The 11261-nt window shown below is 36.6% G+C and overlaps 1 protein-coding gene across 1 annotated transcript; it reads right to left on the reverse strand.

Moving 5' to 3' along the window:
• Positions 1-7608: 7608 nt before the first annotated feature.
• LOC112665102 (spermatid perinuclear RNA-binding protein-like) lies at positions 7609-8640 on the reverse strand. The gene has a single exon (XM_035700496.2). The coding sequence runs from the start codon at positions 8614-8616 to the stop codon at positions 8161-8163; it is 456 nt and encodes a 151-aa protein (XP_035556389.2). The 5' UTR covers positions 8617-8640; the 3' UTR covers positions 7609-8160.
• Between the last annotated feature and the right edge of the window lie 2621 nt (positions 8641-11261).

Raw genomic sequence — 11261 nt, forward strand, 5'->3', positions numbered from 1 at the left:
TCCCCTATGTCCTTCCACGACTTCAAGTACCATTCATTTCTAGACTTTTAGTACCAGCACCACGTGATGACCCTTTGTACACACCAGACTGGAGTCTTTAGAGAATAGCACCAGTTACGATCATATTTAGTTAAACATACTCCTATGGATGACATATTTTCAATTATGAAATTTACACTTGCAATAGAATCAGTTCTCTTAGCTCCTGGCTCTCCCAATTTCGGCTTTGCTTCTCTTTCTATTCCACATGTACTTCTAAGGTCTCTATATAACTTGTGACATTTTTTTTTCTACTAGCTCTGAAAACTGATAAAGTAGAACATAAGGGGATTGTGGCCACCTTGGCTCTTTAGTAATTGTTGGTATAAATTGTCTCAAGTATAAATTTCTTTTTTTGTTCTTTTGATATAATACCTTGAATTAATACAAATACACATGATCTCTTAACAAGTGGCAAAAACTACTGATTTAATAATCATTACAAGGATTCTAATACCCTTAAGCTTATGGCTTTCTGGGGAAAGACAGGTTAGAAAACATGGCTGGGGCCAGAAGTTTAAGTTTTATTTCCCACTTCTCTCTCAAACTGAGAAGAGACAATAATACATTGAGTGTTTTTAAAATGTGCAGATGGCAGACATGTCAGGGTGTTGGCAGAGCAAAAAGATCAAATTGAAGAGGCAGATAAAAGCATTTAGGCAAATTAATTCTACCCATTTACTATATGGTCCAGTAGATATCATGACATTCTATTCTTTAAAAAATATATATATACATATACATATACATATATATATATATATATATATATATATATATATATATATACATATATATAGCATGTGAGAGCAGGTGGATGGGGGGGAGGGAGAGAGAGAGAGAGAGAGAGAGAGAATCTCAAGCAGACTCTGCGCTGAGCATGGAGCCCAATGCAGAGCTCCATCTCAAGATCCTGAGATCATGACTTGAGCCAAAATCAAGAGTTGGATACTTAATCAACTGAACTACCCAGATGCCCCCATGACATTATTTTCTAAGGAATCATTTTTCCTCCTTTGGGGAGAACCTTGAGTGTAAATCTGAACTCTCTATATACAGACTGAGATTGGGATGTAGGAAGAGCTACATGGATATTCCTTCCAACTTCCAAACATCTTTTCCTCTTAGTCCATAGTAGTTCACTGCAAAGTCTATTTTCAACCAAGTTGTGTATGTTTATATTCTTCCTGGAGAACAGGTCAGTTTTGGGCTTTGTGAGGTCAACACTCTGGTATATGTTTCTGTTTCTTATATAGCCTCCTGGGCCTTGAAATAGGCAAATCAATCCACAAATAGTTAGGTGGCTAAGAGGGAATTAAGAAGAAAGTGAAGTGACAGTTTTACACAACATAGTCTTTTTTATATAATGTCAGGAGAATTTAAATACAGTATACTCCTTACCATTGAATGAAGACTTATTTATGCCTGACCAGGTGTATAACATATAATGCTTGAATAATAAATGGATGGATTATGACACAAAAATCCTGTCCCAAATGAGAGGACACTTAGATACTAGAGAACCTCATAAATTATTAATTAAAGTACCTAGGTCTAGTCTTATGTCATTCTGACATTCATATGGCCCTGGGGAAATCATTTGATGTTTCTGAGTCTCACGTTATTCATCTGTAAATTAAAGCTATATTTCCCTTGACTACTTCATATGCTTGATCTTTGAATTGCCAAATAAAGTAAATAAAATATTGTGTAAATTTCAATAGTTTCGCTACCTCCCCTTATTCATCAAATCATAAGATTTGAAATGATCTTCACCCCCCATTAGACTCTCTTTTGGAATTTACCAGGGGGTTCTATGGTTCTAATCCATTGGCATATAAAGCCATCAATTCAGTCTTTCTGGTCTTGGGGGAAATACAATCTTTCCAGAATGATTGGGTGATACTAAAATTCAATGCTTAAACATCATGGCTTAAATGAAAGCAGTATGAGGTAGGAGAAGATAGGGATATGAGCCATCTCTGTGCTGCACTGGAGTGGGAGCTTCTTTTACTTCTTTCTTTTGCTTAGCCATTATCCCATGCTGTGATATTTGTGCTGGACAGAAGGCGATTTCCAATCTGGCTTGCAAGAGCTCTATTCCCCATTCAACCTTCCTTCCTTCTTTCCTTTCTATGATACATGTTGAACATCTATTATTGGCATGCATGGCTCATTGTTGACCTCTATAATCTATGTCCAATTAAAGCTTAGTTTTACTTTACATATTTCATTTACTGGCTTTATGTTTTCATGACTTATTAATTCATAACTTTTTTTTCTGATCATCTTCTGGTCAGTATCAGAAAGAAATTGGAAGGGTCATGTCTGTTTTGTTTCCAAATTGTCTTGGCAAGCTGGAAAGCTGACCATGCCCACAAAAACTATCTCCCATGAGTCTAACACTCCAGTGAACTCACAAATTTTCAATTAGGTCACTGAGTGGGGCCAAACGCTTTCCCCTTATAAAATCTAGCAGCTTATACAAGACTCCTGACTTTATGACTATGGTTGCCCAAGCCTTCCTTTCTTCCTTATTGTCTGCTATTCAGTTAACGAATATGGAAAGAAGTGTACAAAGATATTTAAGCTTTCATTTCATCCTTGGATTATCAGGCTCTTCCTCCGTAATTTTTTTTTCAATATCACTTTTGATAATTTTACTAGAGAGAGTGACAATCTGATTGAGAAATAAAAATAACTACAGCACCAAATATCTTATTCATTTTTTATAACTAGTCAAAAGTTAAGACAGATCAGTAAGCAGAAATAACACTGGTTTGAAGCAAAAGGTCTCAATTCTCTTCCTGACTTTGCTAATTATTACCTTTTCAACATGAAATATTTATAACTGTTTTACCTTCTTCACTGGCTGATTGCTTATGAAATTAAGTGTTATATAAGAAAGTGCTTTGTAAACCTTAACATATTATATAAATATAAGAAATAGATACTAGTGAAGAGCTTAGAATACTATAGGGTTGGTTTGCTCCCCTTCCCCAGACAGGAAAATTTTTTTGGGCCTCAAATTTCACATCCATAAAAAGATGCTTGTAGAAAATGAAACTAAGGTCCCTTCTGGTTCTAATATTAGATCATTCTAAGTGGGTTGGACATTTCATCCAAGATATTTTAGGGGAATAAAGCACTTTTCTAATCAAAGAACTTTTCAAAAGAGAACACTTTGAACCTTCCTTATGAGTCATTTCACAGTTGGGGGACACCTTCTAATTTTATTTTCAACCATCGCCAATCAATCACTGAAGGAAAGGAAATAACCTGAGTTAGAACTTTTAAAAAGCCTTAACAATTCAGCCTAGCAGAAAAATGTCTATGGTTTAAGGAAATCACTCATTTCCATAAAATGTGGACGTTCAAACTGTCCACTAAGCTTAGAGCATTTAAGAGGCAAATGTAGCTGAATAATTTGCTAGAAATATAAAAGGGATATTATGGCCGATTTCTTTAAGAGATCATAATCAGCACTGGTTGCAATAGAAGTGGCTTCATCCTTGTCAGAAGGCTGCTTTAAAGAAGCCATAAGGCTCCTGAGAACACATTTTAACAAGTCTCCCCCCCCCAACACATACACAAACACACCAATTTTATATGTAAGGAAAAGAAAGCTAGAAAGGAAAAGTTACTTACTCAAGGTCATAGAAAAATTTGGCAAAAGAAACAAAGTTAGATATAGGTTATAGCTCCAATTCTAGTATTATTTTCCTATATAACATCACTAATAGAAAACTGCATTTTAGGAAGATTCACTTTCCCTATGTGTTGGCAATAGAAAAGTGGCAAAATCTCAGCGTTTTTGTATATAAGTATACAAGCAGTATGTATAAGTGTATAAATAATGTTTTTGAATAGTGTGATTTCTGTTAAAAATATTCTGATGATATCCTCTCTCTTTATATTATAGTTGGGTATAATGACAATTAGTTGGTTGACAGATCACAGTGTTAAACAGAATTAAAGAGAGCTGTTGTCTTTTGGGCACTGGCAACCAGCAGAGGAGCTGCCACTGAGCAGCTATGAGATTTAATCAGTTAGAAACCTTCCCATTACCAGTTTTCATATCTGGCCACCTAGGCTGGATATCAAATATTCAAATATTATAAGCAGTCCCAGAACTTTCCAACAGTTTGCTGACTTGTGAGCTCCTACTCAGTCCTTCAAATCCTATAATTATATTGACACGATTTATCTCTGACCTAAGAGGTTCCTCAGAGACCCAATTTAGGATATTGCTCAATCTCCAAGATTCTTCAGTAGCATTAGCAATAATGTTGCTATTATGGCAAGGTAGAGAGATGACTATGCCCACAATGACTATCTCCCACAAGTCTAATAATCTGGTGAATTCACAAAAATTTCAGTTAGGTCACCAGGCAGGGCCAAAAACTAACGATGGCTTCAATTCATGCATTCCCACAGTCTTTTTTCCAGAATATCAGATTTCTTAGGAAATGAGGAGATGCCACTCTACCACAGGGCGTCAACCTTTTATTATTTGTGGGAACCATTAATTTGTTAATTTATTAGCTTTTTGAACACCATTTGTAGAAAGCAATAAACTACATTTATTCTATAATGATTATTTCTTTTTGCTTCCATTTGTTATTGGCAAAGAAACATGTAACTATCTAGAATAGCTTCCTACCAGCATGCACTTCCCAGTTGTACTCATTTCAGCCAAACTGACATTCCAGTAAATCTGTATAGTCTTGTTGGGAAGTAATGCATAACACTTATTTTAGTAGGAGACATATTGAAAGTTCTGTAGTGCCTCCGACATCACCATTAATGAGCCAGGAGAATTCTTGCTCAAAATTATCCCTGTGGCCCCCTGGAATTGAGAAATTTAACTATCTCCTGATACTCAACACTAGATGGGAAGACCTAAGTAGATAATTGGACAATCCTTAGAATAGAAGGGAAAATAAGTATTAAGAAGAAACTGAGATATTCAGGTTTTATTCATTTTTAATTAGACTATACACCTCCAGGTGAAACACATTTTCTTGGTTACATTTTGTGGGGGTGTTAATGCATTCCTAACTCATGATGAGTCAAAAATATATTTCAGAGAAATGTTGAAATTCTCCCCAGTAAAACTTGAAAACTTAGAGAACCCTGTGGTTTGAACAGTCTTCTTTTAGAACTCCTGCCTCTAACCATATGGGTTGCTGAGTAATATATATTTTTAGGAAGATAGCACATACCATATACCATTGCAATCCTGATAAAAAAGGAGTAACTAGCTCTTCACAGTCATATATCAACAGTGATTAAAAATCTTGTGCTCTAGCTCCAAGGGTATAGTTCTATGACCCCAGGAAGACCAGAACTTTTTCAGGATTTAGTTTCTGCCATCATCAGTTGAAGAGGTTGGACAAGAGTCATTCAAACACCTTAGGAATCTATTAAGTCCTTTCTAGACATAAAGTTCTAAGCATCGTGTGTTTATATAACATATCATCTAGGTTTGGTTTTTCTGACATCACGACCCTTGCTTTCTGAAGCAGAGAATTTTCTGACAAGCATTACAAATTCCATACTATTTGCTCCATATGATTTTATTTCACATCTTATTGATTCATTCCTCCATTCAATCATTCAATAAACTTTATTAAATAGCTACTTTGTGCCAGGCAGAGAGCCAGGAACTACAGACAGAGGAATTATAAGGACACAGGCTCTATCTTCAAAGCACTTCAGAGCAGTGGTTACAACTCAAGTAATTGGATAATTGTGATCGAATGTGTTTAAAGGCTCTGGTAGAGAGGCACTGATGCCCTAGACACACATGGGAGACAGACAGCAAGAAGGAAGTCCCAGGGGGAAAACAAAGTAACTCTCAGAGAGTGAACAAGTTAGTTTGATGAAGAAAGGATATGCTGTCATGAGTATGGCCAAGAAGATGCTTAAGAACATGGTAAGAGGTTTATCAAAGCTGAAGGGGTGAGATGTGCGATGAGCAGGGTCAGGTGGATTGGCTAAATATAGAGCAAAGAATCAGGCAAGGCATTTTCATAAGAGGGAGGCTTGGTGAGTTTAGCAATGTATTTGGATTGGATCTTAAATGTAATGAGAGGTCACTGGAGAATGTACATAGTGGGGTGATATGGTCAGATTGGCATTTTAGAAGGATTGCTTAGGCTGTAGAAGAAAGATAAAGGATGGGAGAGTAGAGGACAAGGAGAGACTGTCAAACAGAGAAAACAGGAGGCTTTCCCAAAATTCAAGAGGATGCCTGATCTAAAAACAAAAACAAACACCCCCCCCACCTGCCCTCCCCCCCCACACACACACAAAAAACCTACAAAAATAAAGCTGTGAAGAAATTTGAGAGACCTGGGATGGGGGTGGGGGTGAGGGGAAGATGACAGGACATAAGGACACAAAGGGATGATGGTATGGTTAAATTCGTGGGATCTAAAATTTAGTCTCAAATCACCTTATAAATTAGAGCAAATATAATTGACCACATGTTAAGCCTGTAGACATCCACAGCTGCACTTTGTATCTTTCCCTACAGACCCTCTACTGAGGTTTTAATGATTGGGAAAAAGCAGCATGACAAAAATCCTTTACCAAACAAAAATATCCCCAAACCCCATTAGACAGTGTGTAATGAAATGTTACAAATGGAGGATTACAAAGGAAAAATATAAATGACCATAAATCCAGGGGGAATCAACTTTTCTTTCCAGATTATATTCAACTTTAATAAAGAAACTTAATAAGCTCATGCATTGCTGCCAGCTTTCGATATGGCCACTGCTGATCAATAGCATTTATTTCTAGAAAGAGGGGCTAGGGAGGGATGTCAGAGCAGCATGTTGATGCTAAAGCTTGTGAGTAATGACACAGTGTGGCTGGTAATGAAGATTTGATAGAGGAAACAGCCCAGCAAGCCTGTCTTTGTCTCTGAATATCAAACTGTGTTCCTCTCCTCCAGATCCTATTAACACCTCTTATTCTACAATTGGGTTTTGGGCTTCATGTCATCTCAAAGGAAAACAAAAAAGAAAATGCTGTTTATTTTTCCCCGTGTTTATGAATCTAAATAAAACTCAAAGCTTTGAAGTTGGAAATGAAATTTTTGTCAGAGGCTGATTTCACTTAACAGAAGGATAAACTTACAGATAATCAGAGCTCTCCCGTGATGGTGTGGGCTGTCATGGAAGGATGGGGCGGGGGGGGGGGGCGGGCGGCAATGATTTTCTTACCTATAAAAATATACAAGAGGAAAGCAGATGAATATCACTTAGGAACACTGGTAAGAAGATTCCTGTGCATTGACGCAAACTCTAAGTTAATTCTGAAAGTTCACCTGACTCTGGGAAATGAACAAGGGGTAGTGGAAGGGAGGGTGGGCGGAGGGGGTTGGGGTGACTAGGTGATGGGCACTGAGGGGGGCACTTGCCGGGATGAGCACTGGGTGTTGTGCAAAAAAAAAAAAAAACTCTGAAAGTTCCTTCTAGATCCAAAATTCTCTCTTATTCTTTTCTTTCCCTCTTTCCTTTCTTCCCCCTCATGCATTCTCTGTTTTAAATATATACATTTTTTTTACAACAAAGCAGTTTATTTGTGATCAGTGTTTGAGACTCTATACATCCTTCACAAATTTTACATAATCTGATACTCCTCTTAAAACTTAAACTTTGAACTGCTAGACTTATTTCCCTAGAACAGAAAGGCTGGTATAAGTTATTTTCCGGAAATGAGGTACCGTTTCACAGAACTAGTTTCTTTTTTGTTGGTTTTCAAGTTTTAGAGAACTAAATTTGCATTTGTTAAAATCAAAAAGTAGGAAAGATGTTCTTTACAAATAATTTTGATCAAGTATGTGTTCAAAAAAGCAGGATAAAAAGGCTTTTTCTCTAACATTCTGTATTGTACTGTATTTGTTGTTCAATAGGAATTAGCTTCTGTCATTTGCTAAAAGAATGAGTCGTGGGGAACAGGATATGTTGGGAATTTCATAACGGGCAGCAGAACCATTCTCTTGGGTAAACCATAGGCAGGGGCAGCTGTGCTGTAACCATACGGTGCTCCATAGCCTGGAGCTATGTAGCCAGGAGCAGCTGTAGCCCCAACGAAAGCTCCCCTCAGTCAGGGTTCCTCTTCCTCTGCCCGAACAGCCTGGACGGCTGCAGACACAGCTGTATTCACAACACCCTTTGCCTGAGGGATAATCCTCTTTTTCTTATTATTTGCTGCATTGGGTCCAGAAAACAGCTTCTCCAGGGCAGCTAAAGCTGCACTTGCCTTTGCCACTTTCTTATTTGGACCTGCACCTCTGAATTTCTGTCCATCTACTTCTACCTCCATTACAAAGTGTTTGTCATGACTTCCACCAGGCTCCGAGAGGAGTTCATACTTAAGACCTCTTCTTTTTTCATTGAGCTCCATTATGGGATTTTTGCCACTTGCTGTGAGGATAGGGCCCTGAGTTCTTACCTCTAAGGTACTGGAGGTTTCAGTTGTAGAATTTCCAGTATTATTGCTTGAGTTTGAAGACACTGTTTCATTTTTGCCTTCATTATCTGATTTTTCATCGGAACTCATATGTTTTCAGAAGAATACTTAAACATTGCTTACAGAGATGTTGCCAATAAAACACAATATAGAGAAAATAAGGAAATAGAGGCAAAATAAAAGGAAAATATGATACTGTGCAGAGATTATGAGCCAAAATGTAAACCACAGAAGAGTATGTCATTCCTGGAAGGGAGCCATAGGTGTTTGCATAGGTTTGGCCTCTTAGTGGCCAAAATCATGTGATGCTAAGACTAATAAATTAAAGGTGGAATTTACTTACTTTGAAAGGAGTAAGCTAGTTAGAAACAGCAACATATTTTCTGCTTAGAAGAAAACTCTTAGTTCCAACCTATGAAATCTCTCTTAGGAGTTCTCATAAAAACAGGACTTTGTGATATGGTGGATTACACTTTCAAAATATTCCTACAGTTTTTCCTACATAATTTTTGTAGAAGAGTCTGAATTAACTTCAACCTGTGAAGATATAATTAATCCCTAAGAACAGGATTCATCAAGTTACCTCTGTGGCCCATTCAGGGCCAACACATGCCTGGCTCATTGTAGGTTTCTTTTTCTTTTCTTTTCTTTTCTTTCTTTTCTTTTCTTTTCTTTTCTTTTCTTTTCTTTTCTTTTCTTTTCTTTTTCCTTTTTTCTTTTCTTTTCTCTTTTCTTTTCTTTCTTTCCTTCTTCCTTTCTTTCTTTCTTCTTTTTTTTTTGTATAAGTTGATTCTCAGATGAATGAATAAATGCAGAAACTAATGAATAAAGCCATGCACAAGTATTCATGGTAGATCTAGTTTTCCAGCTAGAGCGTGTGATATTTTCCTCTTCTCCACTCGGTAAGAAATATTTTCTTTGAGTTTTAATCAAAAGTCTCCAATGTTTTATATTGTATTATTTTATATTAAAATGCTAGGGAAATGATCTGAATTATCAGTAACTTAAATGGTGGATATATATATATTTTAGGAAACTTCTTTTCAATCTAATTTTTCTTCAAAAAAAAAAAAAAACTAACCCTAAATGAGCTAAGACGTCATAGCCTCATTGCAAAAAATTTCAGAAGACAGGGGCAGCCCGGGTGGCTCAGCGGTTTAGCGCCACCTTCAGCCCAGGGTGTGATTCGGGAGACCCGGGATTGAGTCCCATGTTGGGCTCCCTGCATGGAGCCTGCTTCTCCCTCTGCCTGTGTCTCTGCCTCTCTCTCTGTGTCTCTCATGGATAAATAAATAAAATCTTAAAAAAAAATTTCAGAAGAGAAATAATTAGAGGAAAGAGTACCATCTTGATGGAAGTACTAAGTGAAAAAGGTCTGAATTCAAGTCCCAGTATGACTATTTACCACTTGTACACTTTTGAGTAAGAAAGTCAATCTTAGTTGCAGTCTTCTCATCTCTATAAAGAAAATGTCAATACTGCCTTCCAGTTTTGTTGTGAGGCTGAAATAATTGTTATGCCTTATGCAAAGGTAAATAGTTTCTGTTTTTATGAGGAAAAAAATGTTAAGTCATTGGAATTCTCATAAACTAACTAGATTCCAAAGTACACAATGCCTTTGGAATATAGACAAATTTTTGCATATCCATAATTATGGAGGCTGTCCATAATCATTTCAGGGATTCAGTGGAAAAATAAAATACAGAAAAGAACCAGGGTATTGTTACTTTATCCTTACTATTCTAAGGAATTAAAAAAAAAATCTGTATTAGAAAATAGCAACAAATAATCACCAGGAAAAAAACAATGGAAATTCTGGTTTCAGATACAAGAAAAGTATTTATAGTAGCAAAGACTAGAGAAGAAATGTGTAATAGAATAAATTACCTAGGACAATACTAATCAGAAGTTTTATTGCTAATGGTCAGAAAAAAACTATGATTAATCAAATAGAAAAACTTCAAATAAACAGAAATTTCCATTGGCCAGAAATTATTTTGCTTTATATCTATGCAATGATATAATAATAAAAGATAGAATGACAGACAATAGTCTGTGTCTCATGCTCATCTTCCCCTCATTCTAGGTTCTTATATCTGCTGTAGGCCTGAAACAATTGCATTTCCTTCATGAACTTTTCCTAGTGCCAAAAATTCTGTTTCCACTCATTTCTGAAACAGGAGCATTTTTTTCTCCCTTTCCAATAATTTCTATGAAGTTTTGTCTATTTTTTAGGTCATTGACTCAACCAACTTTTATTATACACCTTCTGTTATGTTCTAGGCACCATGCTTAGATATACAAAAGATATAGAGACCAGGAGAAGAGAAAGGCATACCACGTTCATCCAATCAATATTAGAGGTACACTGATAAATGCGTTGATTCTGGTAGAGAAACAAGATCAATTCTACCTGGAGTGGTAAGAGATCATAAAATGTGATACAGAAAAGGTAACATATAACCATGAGGTGCCTTGAGAGTTGCATTAGCCAAGGGGATTGGTTTAGGGGTATAGCACTACTGGAAGAAAACATCAAGATTAGCACAGGCATTGAATGAGAAACATTTACATGAAACCAGAAACTGCAAGTAACTGGATAGGACTGAAGAAAGAGAGGAAAGTGGAAATAGGGTTTGGGGCATATGACAGTGTACTCTGCAGGCCATGCTCAAGAATTAGGTCATGCATGAGACACCGTATGGAATTAACCAGGAGTGATTTGCTTGTGTTAT

This window comes from Canis lupus, chromosome 17, assembly GCF_003254725.2.
Source record: "Canis lupus dingo isolate Sandy chromosome 17, ASM325472v2, whole genome shotgun sequence".
Lineage (NCBI taxonomy): Eukaryota > Metazoa > Chordata > Mammalia > Carnivora > Canidae > Canis > Canis lupus.